At 29.3% G+C, this 21,077-nt stretch overlaps 1 protein-coding gene across 1 annotated transcript; it reads left to right on the top strand.

The window, feature by feature from the left end:
* LOC109335882 lies at nucleotides 182-2,812 on the top strand. Its single transcript, XM_019572127.1, has 2 exons — nucleotides 182-273; nucleotides 1,461-2,812. The coding sequence occupies exon 2, from the start codon at nucleotides 1,549-1,551 to the stop codon at nucleotides 2,350-2,352; it is 804 nt and encodes a 267-aa protein (XP_019427672.1). The 5' UTR covers nucleotides 182-273; nucleotides 1,461-1,548; the 3' UTR covers nucleotides 2,353-2,812.

Here is a 21,077-nt window from a genome sequence, read left to right on the forward strand (position 1 = left end):
ATATATATATATATATATTTATATTTATATTTATATTTATATTTATATTTATATTTATATTTATATTTATATTTATATTTATATTTATATTTATATTTATATTTATATTTATATTTATATTTATATTTATATTTATATTTATATTTATATTTATATTTATAGTAAAAATAAATATATGAACGGTTTGCTGTAAAAGGAAAAGTCTCAAATCGGGTTGTTGAATACTGGAACCGAATAGAAGCATCGCCTCTCTCATTTCCCCCACTCACATTGGTATCAAATTCAATCTCATTTCTTTCTTCCGATTCTTCCTTTCCATTCTTTTTATTTCAATTCAAACAAAATTAGGTTACAATTTGCAATGGCTTTTCGTTTAAATTGAATATATTAGTTTTCACTTTTAAAACAACCCATTTGAATTTAGGGGCATAAATTGGGTGATATTTTTTTATGAACTCTAAAGATGAAAATTTGTGTGATTTTTTGTATCAATTTTGAGCTCCTTCTATCAAGTTAGGGGTAGCTGGGTTGAACATAATTTTGATCTGTGTGCATGTATATGTGTAATGTGGGTGCTTTGATTTGATTGATTTCTTCATTCTATCGTGAGATGATGCTAATAATAGCTATCTAGTTATGTTATTTCATATTAGGAGTTCCAGCTACTCAAATGTGTTAGTCATATATCTAATTGTTAGCTTGATTGAACTATATATAGGGTTTGTTTGGTAATTACCTTAATTCAGTGATTATGCAATAATTTTTTTTTGTTGATGAAATAAGCTAATGAGAACTCATTTTCATGAATTTCTTGGACAAGCTTATTGAAATAAGCTAAAAAGTGTTTAAAGGAATGTCATGAGCTATTTTCATAAGCTATTCTTACAAGCTCTTCCAAATGCCCCCTTAGGCATATACCATCATTCTCTGTAATAATGCAGCTAGATTTTTAGTGGTAACTGAATACAACCACCCGTTCTTTCTTTTTGTTCTTGCTGTCCACCATTTATTCTTAGTAAACAATGGTTGGAAAAATTCTTTCTAGACCTACAAGGCAAATTTACAAAGAAAAACTAGAAAATGCTGTGCAATCTATGATGTCTTGTTTGCTATCTTATTTCCCTACGGGCCCAAAAAGATTGTTTATAAACAATAAAAATGGAATATAGCATGCATGATAGGCATTCTGGTATAGTGGTATGGATATGAAGTTCATTTGGTTCCATGTTTGATTTTCCTCCATGATCCAACATGTAAATAAATATGAACGAGATACTATACAGATGGATTATAATATTCGTTCATTTATTTAATAGCATTTCTAGATAGAGCAATTTCAAATGCATCAGCGAGACTTTGGCATTTTGATTTTGTTATTATAGTGAATATCCTAATATATTTGTTTCTTAAGGTTTAACCTTGGTACAGCCCTGTGACTCTTTCCTGTTGTTATGTTTCAGATTTGATGCCTTGGCTCAGTCACTAATAATAACCAAATGAGGTCTAAATGATGCATTTTGCTTGATTATTTATGCTTTACGATCCAGGATGTGGAACTTTGTATCAAACTGCATTGCTGGAAGTGTGGGCTTTAAAAATGATTCTTCAAAGCCACCTCATCCTGCTTCGGAATGTTCCGATGATGAGACTTCTGTTGGCAGAGAGGAAGGGTTGGAGTGCCCGGTGTGCTGGGAATCTTTCAACATTGTTGAAAATGTGCCCTATGTTTTATGGTGTGGCCACACCCTTTGTAAAAATTGTATCCTAGGTCTGCAGTGGGCTGTTGTGAAATTTCCGACCCTTCCAGTTCAACTTCCTCTTTTTATCTCCTGCCCGTGGTGCAACCTTTTATCTTTCCGTTTAGTTTATCGAGGAAATGTTAAATTCCCTCGCAAGAACTACTTTCTTCTTTGGATGGTTGAGAGCATGAATGGTGATAGAGTGAAATCACATTCCACTTCATGTGGGGATCATCAACAACAATTTCCAACAAGAGACAATTTAACTGTGGGAAACCATGTAAGCCATGCCAACCTTCGTCGGGGACAAGTTCGCCATCAAGAGGCATCAGGTTCCATCGAGTATCGTGCTCATGACGATACTAGCAATTATCTCAGTAGGGAAAGAGTTCATTCTTCTCTTCGGAAGTCACTGGTTTTCTTCGTCCAATTGACAGCTAAGTTCCCATTGGTCATTATATTTCTTTTGATTGTCTTATATGCAATCCCAGCCAGTGCAGCCATTTTGGCTCTGTACATACTTATTACTATTCTGTTCGCGCTCCCATCATTTCTCATCTTGTACTTCTCATATCCTAGTTTGGATTGGCTTGTCAGGGAAATCATCACTTGAGACCGTGAAGTCGTCTACGCTCCGACTTTGCAAACATTAAAATTGTAAGTTTGATTCACCTAATGGCTCACTTTATCCAATATCTTCTACTTCGCAATTCACAGAATTCCATTCTATAAGCTGTATCATTTCTCTTACCATATAGAGCCTTTCTCAATCTCAGTATAATTCAGTCTTGATTTTATTTCTGGTAGAGCTTGGCTAATTGGTGAGTCAGTTTGATGTGAGATGTTTGCATTATTTGTTTGATGGCTACCAAAAACTATGTAATAGGGTGATAATATTTGTTTGCACCTTTTCTTGGTGATGAATATTTGCTTCTTCAATTTCAGGCCTTGCTTTGTATGGACACATGAATGCTTCTTTCATTAAAGCTTATGCTTTTATGTTTGTAAATTGTAATTATTATTAAGAATAAGAATTCAGTTGCTTTTTAAAAAAAAAGTATGAATTTTGTGATTTTCCTTTTCCTAGCTGCTAAAAAGTTTGGCCACCCTGTTTAAGAAATGTATTATGTATGTCTCAAGTCCATTATGTGTATAGAGAAAGCACACTGGGAAAAACATATTCTTCTGAACAAAACACAGTTTATTGTCTGCTTTTGATTTTAAAAAGTGGAAGACTTGTATGGATGCAACAAGGAGTTTATTATGGTGTATCATCCTTGTAAATTGTGCATAATTGTGACTCATGTTCATGTTCTAGATATGCATCATTGTACTTACAATGGTTTCAGGCACACCCAGTAGATGAAGTGATACCTTGATGGAGTGAGTTTATACTTAGTAGTATTAAGCTATCAGTGCCTTAAATATACCAAAAGAAAAAAAATTATCAGTGCCTTAAATATACCAAAAGAAAAAAATTATCAGTGCCCAACCCATGAAAAAATATCTTGTCTTTTTAGGCTGCTTGATTGATACTATACTTGTTATCATAACTTTATTCTTTCTTGAAGGTCTTGTCTTTTAAATTATTAATATTTTTAGATGTTTTCAAATCACTAATTAATCATGCAGATTAAAGCTAGAGTTATGTATATTGTCGTTTCACTTATAAAAAAATCATTTTCCCTGATTTTTAAAGTCAATTGAGCTTTACTTATATAATTAATTAGCTAGGAGTGTGTAAGTTTTTTTTACATCTATCAATCATTAATTTAATTAACTAATTTTATCAAAAATACTTCCAATATCAATTAGCTTATTACACATAAGCTTTGGACCCCATACTTTTCAACCTTTACCTCACATTCAAATCAAATTTGACGAACATGCATGCAAGCTAACAATTATTGCAACATAAAATTTAATGAAACAATTTATTCTTCTACAAAACAACTCTACAACTTCTCCAACAAGAAAAATATGGTATGTGTTCTTTCTAAACTAATTATTAAAAAAAAATGTGCAACCTTGTTAGTTTGAACAACCATTAAGTTTGAGATCAATAATTCTAGATCACCCTTTTAATAAAAATAAAAATCTATATATACATTTCCATATTTAGTTACTAAAGTTGGCATGGATCGACTTGCCTGATCATGTCCTAGGTACCTGATCGATTTGAGCTATTCTCCCGACTATTTGTGCATCAAAGTTGGTATGAACTGAGTCGATTCGGTCAATTTGAACGTAAAATCATTGACTCATTCTATTAGACTGGTTCGACTTGGTCTGATTTTTCAACCTATTTGTAAATTATGTTTATCATTATTGTAATTATGATTGTTCATTTGAAAATTTTGTGAAGAAGATCTTGCTCCTGACTTTGACATGGTTTTGATGAAGACACCAAGATCACAAAAAGAAGAAAAGGAAGAAGACCATGAAGACATAAAAGATTCAAACTTCAAGATATTTAGCGATTTAAGTCTTCATATAGGTAGTTCTATCCTAACACTCACTTTAATATTTAGTAGCAATGCTCAAACTAATCAAGATCATTTTTAAAGAATTAGATATGTCTAAAAATGCAAAGTCAAATTGCTAAGTAATAGTTATTTGACATGATTAACAAGTTACTAGAACTAGGTAACAGATTATTTGGACTGTGAGGCAGTTGGTAACATGTTACCGAAACTGTGTAACAAGTTACCTGATTGTGAAAACAGTTACAAAACAAAATTGACTGATATAATCGATTAAGTTAGTGTATTAATCATTTACCACCTTGGATAGAACCTTTGTAATTGATTACCACTTCGGGACAATCGATTACACAGAGCTATTGAAACTAGATTTTTCAAATTCAAATGAACAACTTTCATTCAAAGTGAAAAAGTTTCACTCCAATCGTGTCCCCTCTTCATGGAAGGATGTTTTGACTGATTTGAAGCCTATTTAAAGGCATTGAGACATCCAAATTTATAACACAAAAACACAAGTTGTACACAATCATACACAAACTTTCACAACTTAGTAAACAAAATTCTACATATTTTGTTAGCAACTTTGTTCCTAAACTGTCAGATTTTCTAAAGTTACTTCCAAAGTGCATTTGTTCTAAACTTTCAAAAGATTAAGAGTGTATTGAGAAGAGGAAAAAAGTGCACTTGAAAATGGAATTTTCAAGTGTAGATAAGTTGTGAGTGTGTAAGGTTTAAAAATATCGAGAAGAGAAATTGTAATTACAACTCAAATTATTTAGTAGAAAAATCTTGTATGTCAAGAGTACTGGGTGTAATCTTCGGTGAATAAGAATGCGAACTAGTATAAAAACTCTATGTGTACTCTTCTTCTACTTATTCTTGTCATTTACTTTTATTTTACTTGGTTGAATTCTGTATAAGTAATTCGCTGCACATAAACTTTGATAACATAGCAGAAAAATCAGTCATATTTTCCCAACAACTAATTAACCCCCTCTCAATTAGCATGTTAAACTTACAAATTATGTATTCAAATTAGTTGTGACAGTTTGTTATAGTGAAATTCTCTTTATTTATTGTTTAATTGGATATTTATATAATAATAAATTTTTATATTTGTGATAAAAAATATTATATTATTAATTTATTAGATTTTTTAATATAAACTGAATCAAATAATCCAACTACTAACTTACTAATCCAATTACTAATCCATTAACCAAATATATTAACAATTTGACATATTAAATGAATGATATGAGTTTAATAGCAGTGTTTTTAATAGGGCTTGAAACAAGCCGAATTGAGTCGAACCAGAATTCAGCTCGGTTCAGCTCGATAAGGATTGGTTCGGCTCGAAACTCGACTCGAGTTCAATATGAGTTATTTTTTTAGTTCGAGTCCGACTCGGTTGAAGTTCACAAACTATTCGGTTTAGTTCGAATTGGTTCATTTGTACAACTTAAATAGTTAATTAATTTAAAAAAAAAATACACCAAAATGTAAACCAAGTTTATCGAGCTAAATAACGAATCGAGTTTTGAACGAATACCGAGTTGGTTCGGTTCATTGTCGGCCATAGTTTTCAACCTCTTCATAACTACTTTATAATCACAAAAACAAAGTAGCCAAGTAAAGCATGAGGGATATAATGAAACGGTTTCTTGAATACATAAGCAATGGATTACGTGGTGCTTGCATGCAAAATAATGTGAAGAAAGCAATTTTCGATCAGTGGGACCCACACTATATGTTTGGACATCCTTGTATTTAACTTCCTTTTTCACATTAATACAATAACCAAAAACTTCTGTTTCCAAAAAATTTTGTTTCCATATTTCAATTATTCATATTCCATCAAATAAAATAAAAATATTATTTTATAATTTTTATTTTATTTTTAAATATATGACAACTTTTCATTGAACGAAGACACTTGATATATAGACAATTTATTCCCATTTATTAATACAAGGATATCATAACTCTTAACTCATTTCTTGCTGTTTTCACTCCTCTTTTTCCTTCATCTCTATCTTTTTCGTTTATTTTCTTCCACAAATGCTCCCCTGTTTAAGTCATTTTCTTAAAAACTTTTCTATATGAGTCCAAGAATCACAGAAAAACTCCTAAATCACAACTCATATAGTGTGAAGTTTTCTTGAAAATAGAAGAAAAAATGTTTGTATGAACAATAAGGACATAAGACTTTTTATATACACACGGTACATGTTGTGTCTTTTTATTGAGTTTTATTATTTCAACATCAAAATTTTATCATTATATATTTTTTTTACTATAATCAAAGATATCTTCTACACTATAGGTAGAAAATTAATCTTTTTTGGACATGATTATCTATTTCAACAAATATTATTCACATGAATTAAACATTTAATATTTGACCTAATACGATACATGATGATCCAATGAAACCTCATATCACTATATTAATGTTTATTATATTTAATATCATATATTTATATCTTAATTTCGTTTATTTTTTTCGTTTTGTCTATACACATTTCATATAAGAATGTCATTTTTAACACACATCAGCCACTTTCCTTGAATAATATTAAAATAATATAATATCTATGCACTATGGGTACTATAATATATTATCTATTATTAATTTATATTAATTTAAAAAAATCAATAAAATTAAACATAATAATTGATAATGTAATGACAATGTATAAAACACATATAAACTGTGATTATACATTTTTTCTCATATTAAAATGTTTGTTTAATGAAAATGTAATAGTAAGTATGCAACAATAAAAATAAAGTATTAATGTATACCAATATAAAGACATTATATATTGTATGCAAATATAAGTGAATTAGTCTAAAAACATTATATATTGTATGCAAATATAAAGAAAGTAGAGAAAAATTGTATATATTAACAATATATGAGTTCTATATATTATCATAGCATCGTTCATATTTAACCATTGAATATTAAAAAAAGTAATATAAGTGAATAGTGAATGATGTAGTAACTATGTAATAATCTTTATACTATCAATACATAAATATTATACTCAGTATCCATAATAATTTTTAACTATTCAATATCCACTAGAAAATGAATTTCTTTATTTCAACATTAAAATCTAAATTAGTAAAATGTTAAAATAGTAGTCTAAAACCTTACTAAATCCTTCATACTAGGCTATCAATTCCTTAATCAACACTTGTTAGAAGAAAAATCACATACTTCAAAAAAGATTAATCTTTTACCAATAAAATAATAGAATTACTCCATTATACCAACATCAGAATTTAATATCCTAAACAATTATTTATATCTTTCACTTATGATTTATCTTCTTTACCCATGTTTATTACTAACATGGAAAAGGCAAAAAAAAAATAAAAAAAAAGAACACCATATGTTTAAATATAATGAAAGTTTTTACTTTTAGATACAAATACAAAAACATTAATTTGCCATATTAAGAGGTTTCTTTCCCCCATATTATTACATTATCTACAATAAATAAAGCCTCATATACAGTTTCACCTTATTTGTAAGTATCATCTTGGTCTTTCTTTCACACTACAAATGAAGAGATCCAGAACTAACATCTCCTCATACTCATCATACTCTTCCTCCTCCTACAATAATCTCTGGAAAAAATTTGCATTTGGGGTTGAAGAGAGCTCAAAGAATGAAAAGAAAACCACAAAAACACACCACAAGATAGTGCAGAGAGAGAATGGAAGATGTGAAATTTGTTACGAGATAGAGAAAAAGAAAATGAAGTTGAGCTTTGAGGCGCAAAAAGTTAAGGAAGAAGAGAAGCAAGAGGTCATGGAGAAGAATGTGAAAGTGATCATTGATGAAAATGAGGATAAAAAAGTGATTGAGGGAAAGAAAATGGAAGAAAATGTAGTGTTGGGTATGGACAAAGGTGAGTCCAAAGAAGTGAAGAGAAAGAAATTGGAAGAAATAAAGGTGGAGAATGGTGAAGTTGAAGAAGGGAAGATAGTGATAATAGATGAAGGTGTTGATATGGAAGCTTTATTAGGTTATAGTGAAGCTGAAGAAAATGGTGATGGTGGAAAAGTGGTGGGAGATTTGATTGAAGTGAAGAATGAGGATATGTTTTCAGCTGAAATTACTAGAGAATGTGACAAATTTCCAAGTTGGAATCAATGGAAGTTTGAAGCAGAACAAGAATGGGATTGTAGTTATCCTTTTTGGGAGACTGAGAATGGTGCTTTCAACTTTTGGGATGTTGAACTACCAACAAATGACTGGGTTGTAAGCTTGTGGCAGCTTTGAATCTTGTGGTTCATGCATGGCTTCCATCACCTTAGTTTCAAACTTTAAAGTTTTCAAGTTTTAGGTATGATTTGGAGTCAATTTGTGCTTATTTTCTGTAAGAGAAGTCATGTTATTTAATCAGTTTATTGCATTCAAACTTTATCTTATGTTATGAAGCGGTTTCGCATCTTACATATTATCCTTTTCTGAATCAAGGTCGCGATTATATTTTGTTTATTGTAATTGCAAAAAATTACGATGAATGATGATCGTGATTGATTGCAAAATACAATTTAGATTATAGAACGGTCATTTTATAATTTAGTTATAATGTAAGATGAATTGTTATGTTGATCGATGACCTACAAATTCAACTCCACTTAAACTAGGTTTTTTAAAACTTTGTTTGGTTGTGTATAGAATACCTTGTTCAAAGCAAAAACATGGCAAACCCTAGCAAGATTTGTAGTCATTTTTTCTCAATTTTGTAATTCAAATTGCTTTGCTACTCATGGGTCAGATGGTAGAGAAATAGGAAGTTGCATATACAAACCAAATGATTCTATTCCAATTGAAAGAACATATATTTGTTTAAGTAAAAATAAGAAATATTGGATTATCATTTAATCATTTTGGAGAAGGTAAAGTCACTTTTTTCTCCATAAAATGGAACACATCACAATTTGTATTGTTCTTCGTTTGGAGAAAATGGCTTTTCTGAAAGAAAAAATTAATTTAAAAGCCAAATGATAATTGGAAAAGCCAAATGAGTAAAAATAGGATTGAGAGCAAATAACATAATATGTAATATCTATCCTCTTTCAATATAAATATTTCAACATAATCAATTCACATACTATTCATTTGTATTTTTTTGAATAATTAACTATACTTAAATATGAATAGTAGATGATATAATGATATTTATAAAACTCTTGTATTGTCAATTCATTTTTCTCATATAATATTCAAAATAAATAAATAGAAAAAAATCAAATAAGTATATAAAAAACACCCCTTAAAAAACAAAGTATATAAAAAACATCACTAAAAAAACAACAGAAAAGAATATAAAACTCTATCCTTGTACATGAACATGGATTCTATGTCTCAATGGGACGTTGTCTCCATATACCATCTAATAAAATTACCTCAAATAATATAAAATATTATTTTATGTTTCCGTAAATTTTCTTTTAATTAAATGACAATTTTTTATTGATCCAAGATTCCATTGAGATACTAAAAGATATAACATATCTTCATTTCCTTGTATATAGTCCTTGAGTACCAACAGATATCCCCTATCCCAAAATGATCATATCTCCATATCTCATTCAATAGAATTACAATAAATAATATAAAATATTATTTTATATTTTTATAATTTTTAGTTCTCAATTAAATGATGACTTTTAATTGATTCCATAAGAGACATCAAAAAGGACAACTGATCTTCATTGCTTATGGATATAAGAGGCATGAGCTTCATATATATGCTATTACATATTTATTCATTTAATTGTAATAAAATAATATTTTTGTTAGTGAAGATAACAAGAATTCATCTTCCTAATAAAGGATTCTGGTTCATAGCACTTGCAATCACTAACCATGTCTAACATAAAAAAAAAAAAAAAGTTTATTCAACTAACACCACCGATCCTAAAAATAAAATCAAAGTAAGGAATCTAAAAGATTGCCACTTCTTTAGATTTTTGCTCTACTTTTGTGTGTGGCTGATTATATCATTAATTTTTCATAATTCTTTGTCTGAATTCTTCTAAACACATCTTAAAATTAATAAAATTATTATTAATTGCAGACAACTTTGCAATTGAAATTCAAGTCTAACTTTTAAGTTTTAATATTTTGAAAATTAAATTTACTAATTATTTTGTATTATTAATTATGGTGAAATTGACATATCAATTTAAAATCTATTTACTATTTCATCTCAGCCCTTATTCATTTATTTTTTAGTGTCTGGGAGGTATTTTTCAATGTAATTTTATTGTGTTCTTAACAGCAAAATAAATAATGATTTATTTGTGTCTAAAATTTATAATTAATCTAAAACTACATATAAAATGTATATCCAATTGTAGTTTATGACTCTTTTTTTTTTGATAATTAAAATTGCATTAAAGCAGCACAAGGGGTGCCCACCTAATACAAGAAAGAAATCGATAGTTGTTCTTTAAAATTATAAAGACCTTAAGCGTGTATCACACTGATACCAACTTTTACTATTAACTCTGATCTTTGAATTAATGAAGCAGGAAATATAATATTCTAAAACTAAAAATTTCTTACACACAAAAGTCTTTTATTTGTATGTGTAACAAATAAAGAAGAGAAAAATTATACAAAAGACAACACAATTATATTTGTCCTTTTTTGTAACACAAGAGACCTTTTGTTTCTCTCTCTTACTCCTTACTTCCTTTTTTTCACACATAGAACTAGAGATGACAAAACAGATTGTCCGATCCATTTTGTCAATGCCCATAAAATTAAAGTGGGCATGGGCATGCCCGTATTATCTTAATGGACAAAAATGGCATACTTTATCCTTTTAAAATGGGATAACGGGCATGTGGGTGACTCACGAGCATTTATAAATAAAAAAGATAAAAAATCACATTATAATTTTTTTAAATAAGGTAGTTGAAGATAATTTTTTTTAAAAAACTTTGATATTTATATGAAATTAAACATTATATCGTATTATAATTTTTGAGACATTATCATATTACATCATAAATTATTTGAATTTTCATATTTTTTCTCATAGAATATGCCGCGGGTCGCCTACATTGCCTAATAGAAATGTCTGCGAGCATTAAGGGCAAACGAGTAGAGTGAAATAGGCAAATGGACAAAATCTCTATACCCTACCCACAAAAATTATGGACTATATGTGTTGGCTCACGTTCTTTACTCATTTTGCCAGCTATATAGAGAACCTAGCATAGCCATCAATATATATATGTGTGTGTGGGACACATGCACAACTTTGTTTGGTTGAGGAGTGAAAAATGAGAGAAGGGAGAAAGGTGAGAAAGAGAGGGGAGAGAAAGAATGATATGAGAAATAGAGTAGATTGTTGTATTATTTGGTTTGATAGAAGTAGAAAAGAAAGAGAGGAGAAAGTGGTAGATATAAATTTTTAAATTATACAAATATTCACACAATAAAAATAAAAAGTAGCTTAAAATATACAAAAGCTTAGGGATAGTTTTGTCTTTTGATACCAAAACAACTTTGCCCCCTACTTTCTTCGCATCAATGGAGAGAAACAATTTTTGTGGGACCCATGCCACTTTTCTTCTCTCATACCACTTTCTTTGCTAAACCAAATAGGAGAAAATTCATATTTCTCTTCAAAATTTCTCCTTCGTTTCTGTTTCTCTTATATTTGTTCTATTCAACCAAATAGAGGCATAACCTTTCTTTGGTAGATGAGAATGAGAAGGGAAAGAAAATGGTGAGAGTAAGATTGAAGAGAAAATGAGAATTTCTCTTGTTTGGTTGAGAAGTGAGAAAAGAAGGAGAAAATAAAAAGCATGTGTGAAACCTACACAAAAATCTTTGTCTTCTCCTTTGGTGAAAAAATGAGAGGAGGTGAAAATTTTGACATAAATGCTCTTCCATTTTTTTATATACTTCATAGTTTTAAATACTACTAATATAAATAATTATTTTTTAAATATAAAAATATCAATTAAAAATGTTAATTGAAATTATAATAAAATATATAATTTAAAATTATAATTTTTATTTTCAGTTAACAATAAAATAATATTTATCTCTCTCATTTCTTTATTTAGGGATATTTTTATCATTTGAATCATAATATCATCTATTTCTTCTCATTTTCTATCCAACCAAACAAAAGAGAAAGAGAAGAAAATATTTATTTCTATTCATTTTTTCTCATTCTTCTCTTATACCAAACATTACTAAAATCTACTTTATTTCTCCTCTTTCTCTTTCTCACCTTTTTCTTTCTCATTTCTTTCTCTCTTCTTATTTTCCCTTTTGCAACCAAACAAAGCAGTAAACTTATTGCATGAAAAAAATTCCTTCCACCTTTTATACATGAAAATACATTTTTTTATTTTATGTGTATTGCATCAGTATTGGTTGAAATGTCATAAATCAAATACCATATATTATTTCAAAACAACACAATAACTCTTCTTTATTTTTCAACTATAAATAAATAATTTTAAAATTTGTTTTATTTATTATTTAATTCTTAGTGCTAGTATATAATTAAATTAATACTCCATAAAATTATTTATTTAATCAAATTAAATTATCTAATATAATTAAATTAATACTCCACAGTAAAGATTAGAACACATGTTAGTATATAATCCTGTAGGTTCTATACCAAACTAGTAGTAAATTAAAAAATTAATTTACTAATCAATGTTGACATCTACCAACAATCCTTAATGATAGTTAGCATGATGTACCATATATTTTACTTTGAAGAACCATTAGAAGATTAATTAAAATATTTCATCTATCTTTACAGCTCTAGACTAACTTTTAAGTATGTTATAATTGTCAAACTTTAATAAATTGTCATAAATACTCAAAGAAACTATTTTCTTTATTCGTTTTGATACCTTGGTCATAGTCTTATTTCATTATAGAGCTCAAACTCATTACTAAGAGTTTGTGAATTCCTTCTTAATTAATCATTAACTGTACAAACATTTCATCATACTCAACAGTACATACTCAACAGTACGCCATAATATCAAAACAACAACGCTTAAAATTGTCATTTAACAGCGTTTTTATGGCGATTTCTATGTGAGCGCAGTAGTACATAAGGTTATATTCAACAACGTTTTTTGTAGCGCTATAGAAAATAGACATTTAACAGCACTCACTGAAGCAAACGTTGTTAAATGTCTACTTTCTAAATAATACAATATATCTCCCAGACATTCTATCAAACACATGACAAGCATGTCTAACTCCACCACATTTATAATAGGTTTGTTAAATCACCAACAACTTCAACTATATTCAACCTTAACAGATTTCAATATTATAAAATAACACATGAGTAATGAGATCTTACGCAAATTGTTTATTCTTTCTTCTCCAATGCTCACCATAGGCAAAAACCAAGAACATCATAGCTACATAACTTCACAACAAATAAAGATCACACTATTATTAAAGAGAGAAATAGATGAGTTAAAATAAGGTAACGATTTACCTTATGTTTGAAGAAGAGAACAACCAAAAATCAATAACTTGCTTGAAGAGATAAACTAAAAACAAAAGAGAAAAATGTAACTTATGGAGAAGAAGAAATGTAAGAGAAATAATAAACTTAGTGAAATGTATTATTGTGTGAGGTTTTGTTTTTGAATTTGAAAAGATCCCCGCTCACTAAAACAAGCACTTATTGAAGAAGTGCTGTTAAATATATGAAGCTTTAACCGCGCTTAATTGAAGAAGTGATGTTAAAGATATGAAGTATGGTCTTTAACAACGCTTTCTTTAATAAGCGTTGTTAAAGATAACACCTTTAATAGTGCTTGCTTAAATAAGTGTTGTTAATTCTCTTCCGCCTAACATTTAATAGCGTTCAATACATAAGCGTTGTTGAATGAACGTTGTTAAATACCAATTCTGACGTAGTGAATATTCATTCCAATAGTGTCCTAAAACATTATATGTCCAAAATCAAAATATAATAAATAACATGTTAATTACTATGATAATCTTAGATAAAAGGAAATCACTACATTTCTACTTGAGAATTTCCTATTGACAACTTAAGGTAATCTTTAACCTTTAGGAATTTCCTATTACAAATGCATCATCTATATTAATGTGTAATTTTAATAAATGAGATATATTAATGTTTATACAATAAATATTGTCATACATATATTGATCTATCTAAGTCATTGATATTTTATTCTCAATGATTCTATGATCAAGGATAATTTAGATTAAAAATTATAAAAAATATGATTCTCATTATTATAACATCTATTATAATAACAAGTCTGCAATTTTTCTTCAATATTTTGTCATATAATATGTTTAATTAAATAAGATAAATTGGATATTAAGAATAAATATATAAATTTACAAATATATTTCCAACACTTTTAGCACTAAGACACTACACTTCCCTAATTTTTTTGCAATCACAACAATCTCCAAACCTAGTTTCAATAATGTTACATCAAAACAACGTTCCTTGCATTTTCCCTATCATCCACATTCTCATCCTTTCACTCATCTTCCAATATGTTAGATGACTAATATATGATTTTCTTCATTTGAGTGTCATGTAATTTACTATTGTTCTTGATTTTCTTCTTTCCCTCAGGTAAGTACTCATTATGCAAATTTTAGTAATTGTCATAGTATATGCCAGATATCGTAACAAACAACGGTCATTCAATAGCGCAATTTTGAACGATTTTGTTGAAAACGAGGCGGAAGAACATCAACAATGCATATTAAAGCAAGCGTTGTCAATGTATGTAACTTCAGCAGCACATTCTTGACACAACGCTGTTGAACATCAGTAACGTTAGCGCTGACTTGAATGAGTTATGTTTAACAATGTATTTGATATAAAGTGTTGTTATTGTTAATCAATTCCACAATGCATAAATAAGAAAGCGATGTTGAAGATGACATAGTAACAACGTTTTCTTAATTATGCGCTGTTGATTTTATACCACTTTTTAAGTTGTTATGCGTCTCTTCATTTGTTGAAATATTAATGGTTGAATGATTATGCGTCTCTTTGTTTGTTAAAATATTAATGGTTGAGTGATTATGTGTCTCTTCATTTGTTGAAATATTAATGGTTGAGTGGTTATGCGTCTCTTTGTTTGTTGAAATATTAATGGTTGAGTGATTATGCGTCTTTTCGTTTGTTGAAATATTAATGGTTGTTCATCCATAAATATTGTGGTCCACTTCATGTTCTATTTCATCAGTAAAGGTATATGTTTCTATAGGAGTATGTTTATGAAGATATGAGGAAGAAAACACAAAGTAACCGAATAGAGAGCAGACAATAGATCTGAACAACTTGAAGTGTTAAAGGTGCTAAAGTTTTTTTGTTGTTTTAGAATCATGTCAATGAGGTCTTTAACATCTTTTGATTTGGCAAAAGAACTCATATTTCATAAGGAAAGTGGTTTGTATACAAGATTTGCGTTAGATGAATATTTAATCTGCAAATTATTTTGTTCACGCATCTACCAAATCTTTCAGTTCATTAATTTCATTCATTGTAATCTACCAAATCAAGATTTCAAAAGGAAATTAAAGTGACTATTATACAAGATTTGCGTGAGATGAAAAATTTATTTATAACTTATTTAGTTAATCGATTTCTCTCATTCATGTCATTAATTTCCTTCATTGAAATCTTGTTAAGGAGATCGTTAACATCTTTTGATTTGGCAAAAGGACCCAAATTTCAAATTTCAGAAGGAAATTAAAGTGGTTGTTATACAAGATTTGTGTCATTGATTTTCTTCATTCGGTTCATTGTAATCTACCAAATCATTTAGTTCATTATAATGTATGTTGCCTCTTTGAATGAAAAATGAGAAAGTATTTTGGATGTTAATTTCTATTTTTTGTTATTTATTTGAATGATTATTTTCTTTAATACTTTTACAGTTCCATATTAATAAACACAATAAACAAATTAAAAAAACTTAATAAATACAAAAAACAAATTAACAAAACTTAATGTTTAATATTTTTGCAGTTTCATATTAATAAACACAATAATATAGTAATCTACTTCATGACAACTTCATGTTAATTAACTTATTTTTATGTTCTATATATTTTATCTGTTATGTAAAATATTAAGTTAATCGCGCATAATTAGGAATACATTATTAATTTGGAATATGAGTTCTGTTTAACAACGCATAATTAAGATAACGCTGTCAATAGATTCTATTCAACATGTCATCGTCCAGGAAGCGTTGTTGATGTATTCAAGAAAATACAATAGCACTACCGTTAATATGCATTGTTGAAGATGTCAATACAACAACGCAACCGTTAATATGCGTTGTTAAATTGTTATTACAATTTAAATATCTAAAACATGAATCTGTTCCCTCTACGCTCTCAGACTTAATCGAAAAGAAATCCTCATACTCTCAGCAAACCCTCATACTCTCATAAACCTTCATACTCTCATAAATCTCAAAAAACTTCATCACTGGCTTCCCAAAGTGGCGATCATGGTTCTCACAGTGGTGACGAAGCTACACCGACTCCACAAGACAAGCAAATCATTGTTAACAAACAAACTCCACGTGGAATGACTTCCATGAAGAATGTCATTTGGTTAAGAAGTAAGGATGTGAAGATAGAAGTTCAATGAAACTCTAAAGGCCAACCATTAAACTCGAAGGGTGACAACTTATTGGTTAGCTACATTGAGGTTGTGGTTAGGTAGAATGCAATGCTAACATTCAACAAATGGACTCATGTAAGAAATGTCGTGAATGAGCATATATGGAATGAAATAACTTTTGTCACCCTACACATACAAGATGAGTCTTTCTCGGTAAAATCATATTCTTTTTATTGAATGAAAAAACAAACAACATTAATATCAACAATCATATATATATATATATATATATATATATATATGATTGTTGATATTAATGTTGTTTGTTTTTTCAGAAATTAAGTAATGAAAACCACAAGATGACATCCAAACCTTTATATTCATACCAAAACTTCTCGAGCGGGTTATAGAGGAATCGAGGAAAAAATTGTAAGTATTGTTAATTTTTAAATACATTAATTGGTTATGTTTTGTATGCATATATATCTAATTATATTATTATTGGTTATGATTTGTTAGTTGGAGAACAAAAGTGATACACGTATGACTCCACATGGAGTAGAACTTGATGTTCTATGAGTGGATGCCCGTAAGAACAAGGATGGTTTCATCGATAATGATAAAGTTCAAGAAGCGGCAAGACATATTGTAAATGCTCATTTTTTAATTATACTTAATTTCCATACTTTATTTATCAAAATGTGATTAATTTACATTATGTTTTTTTCTTGATTTGATATGTTACCCTAAAAGAAAAGGAGGCATAATCAGATAGTCGCATAATACTTGATAAGACACTAAGACTGCTTATCTACCCTGGTTGGATGACCTCATGCAATATTTCAACGAATTTGAGCAATCAATGGAGGTGAAGAAAGCTGAGTGGCAACGACTAGCTAGTGTTGTTGGCAATGTTTCTTCAACCATCAATGAGAGTTGCACACTTGCACCTTACAACATTCTCATTCTGACTCTCATTCACGAGGTAATTTAGTTAACTTATTTTAATTTAGTCGTTAACTAATTATATGTTTTAACTTACGTATAGAGAATTAGTTCTTGCAAACTTTTCTTGGATAACTAGCATAGTAGTGGGTGTTGGGAAAGTGCACAAGTCGACCGATATTATGCTGCATAATGCATGTATCCCACACCATCATGTGAAGATCTCGATTGACATTGCAATTGATGATGATGTGTTGCTATCAATTCCTTTCGTCAATGATATCTTCATAGTTGGAGGGGCTATATGCACTTTTATGGCTTGGCCAGTAGACCTTGTACAAGTAAAAATTCATTCTAAGGTATAATTTTTCACAATATACTCATTCATACTATATATATATATATATATATATATATATATATTAATATATAATTGATATGTTTTTTTATTGAATATTTCAGGAAAATGTACACTCCACCCCAATAGCAACCAAAAGACTAAGCCATCTACGGGGATGTGAGCTCGATGCCATCTACCGAAGATGTGAGCTCGAAGCCATCTAAGGGTGATGTGAGCTCGAAGCCATCTACGAGGGATGTGAGCTCCAAGAAGACTACCAACTACTGCACTTAGTTGTTTGATCATGTAGAGAAGTTGCAAGATGATATAATAATTATATCAATTTCCAAGGAAGTCTTCAGGATTGATGTTGTTGAATACATTAGCATTAATGAAGTTCATGATGTATATAAACATGAATGGATAGGTGCAACTGCTATATGTGTATATATGAGGTAAATTATGTTTTCTTAACTTCTCATTTTGCATGACAGTGTGTTATAATTAACTAACATTTGTGTTATATATATTAGGTACTTGTATGAAAAAAATTTGTTCCAGTAAATAAGAAAAATGTGATATTCATATCTCCACATGTTACTGCTTTGGTGTCGAGTGACAAAAATAAGATTGAGGAATATACAAAACAAATTGCAGATACCATCCTCATTCATAAAGAAGCTGCAAATTTATTTCTTGCACCTTTTAATATCAGGTGAGCATTGTTTAATTGTGTTTTATATTTTTGTCTTTAGTATGTTTGCTATGCTTAACATTTCCTAACCATGTCCATATGTTTTGTTATGCAACATTGGCTTTCGGGTGCCATCAATCGGGTCATTGAAGAAATATACTACTTTGACTCATTGACACATGGTGATTCGAACAAATACCCTGCTACGAAAGAATTGTTTTCTAGGTAAGTGAACTACTTATTTAAACTTTTAGTTACACTTTCACTTTCCTAGTTGTTTAGTAATTAAGTACATTTTCTATTGTTTAGTGCAGTGAGAGTTTATAGAAGTTGTAATCGTCCTAGAAACAAGTTACTATAACACAAAATCAAGTGGACTCATATAAAGGTATTGACACAAATCATCTCAAACAATTATATGTGTAGTGTATTCATATTTCAACTAAGGTTATCCTTATATGTTTACTTTATTTTAATTATAGACCCATTGTCAAACAAATGAGGTAGATTGCGGCTATTGCATGCTGAAATTCATGAAGGAGATCATTCATGAAGGAGATCATTCAATAATGGTCAACTAATGAAATCAAGTTTATTGGGAAATCATATATAGATGGCTAAGTCAACCAGATTTGAGAACATTGGTCACAGTTTGTACTTAGAGAAGTTTAGGGAAATCAATGTATAGCATATGTATTGTAGATTTTTGCACATATTGTAGCTTAGGGAATTCAATTAATATTCAATGTAATGTATATGTTTTGGTTTATGTAGTATATGTTTCTATAACATTACAGAGTAATTAATGTTCAATATACAAATTCAGTTGTGTTCATATAGTTGTGATTTGATGTTTCTGTATGCATTCAGTTTGTTGTCCTGTTATGTTTATGTATGCATTCAGGTTATTTTCTATTGTGTGCTTAATTGTGTAGAATTAGGAATAATGGTCTACAACAATGTTTTTTATGAATGCATTGTTGTTATACATATACATTCAGGTTATCTATTGCCATTATTAATTGTTCTATATATTTAATTAATTGTCATTAATCGAATGTCATAATGTAATTACTAATTTGAATTTTATTAAAAAAAATAAGTTAGTAAAAAAATTATTATATCTTCCACAGTGTTTCCTTCAGGTTGTGCTGTGGAATACTTACCTTCTTTATATTTGAATGAGGAGTTCTTCCACAATACTATTTGTAGGAGGCGTTGTTGATTAGATATTATTGACAGTGTCATCTTCATTATGCACTGTCGAAAATACTATCAGACCCTAAAAAATTAGGTGTTCCCGCATTCTCACACATTCAGAAATCCCAACACTCATTTACTCAACAACGAAACTCATTTACTCTCAAAATCAACCTCAAAAATCATTCAACCTCATCATCATTCACTCATTTAACACCAAAAATCATTCACCCATTCAACACGAAAATCATTCAACACCGAAAATCTTTCACTCGTTTAACTTCAAAATCATCATTCACACATTCAACACCAAATTGCAAGTGAGTTTTCCTTATAGTTATTTTCCTTTTTAATTACATTATATTTAGCTCGTGTTGTGTTATAAATATTTTCCTTATAAATGAGTGAAAGTAATTTCACTCATTTAGCTTGTACTGAGTTGGTGTTTCTCAGTTCTGATCATTACATTATGAGTTAGGGTTCCCCCATTTTAATTACATAATAATATATTTGTTCTGCTTGGTGAGCTTAACTCCAAGCTTTAGGGATTTACGTTCATTATATTTTTTGTTAATAGAAAATAGATAAAAAATGTATGAGTGTCAATTGATTGACGAAGGAGTATGAAGAAATAATGAAATCATTTGTTAGGTTTGCAATTGAGAATGCTGAAAATCCTAATAAAATTATATGTCCTTGCTTAAGATGTTGTTACTCAAACCGAATTACTCCAAATGAGTTAAAAGTTCATTTAGTGTGTCATGGTATTGATCAAAGTTATACATGTTGGACAAGACATGATGAGAAGAGAGACATTGTGGATTGTGATGATGAGATGCATATGAAAGACAACTACACAAATGCATATGAAGACGATCGTTTCGAGGAAATGGCAAACATTGTCGAATAGGATCTTCAGGATTGTCCTGAGATGTTTCAACAGTTGATAAGTGACGCTGAGAAACCATTATATGATGGTTGTACTAAATTCTCAAGATTGGA

This window comes from Lupinus angustifolius, chromosome LG20 (assembly GCF_001865875.1).
Source record: "Lupinus angustifolius cultivar Tanjil chromosome LG20, LupAngTanjil_v1.0, whole genome shotgun sequence".
NCBI classification, from domain to species: domain Eukaryota; kingdom Viridiplantae; phylum Streptophyta; class Magnoliopsida; order Fabales; family Fabaceae; genus Lupinus; species Lupinus angustifolius.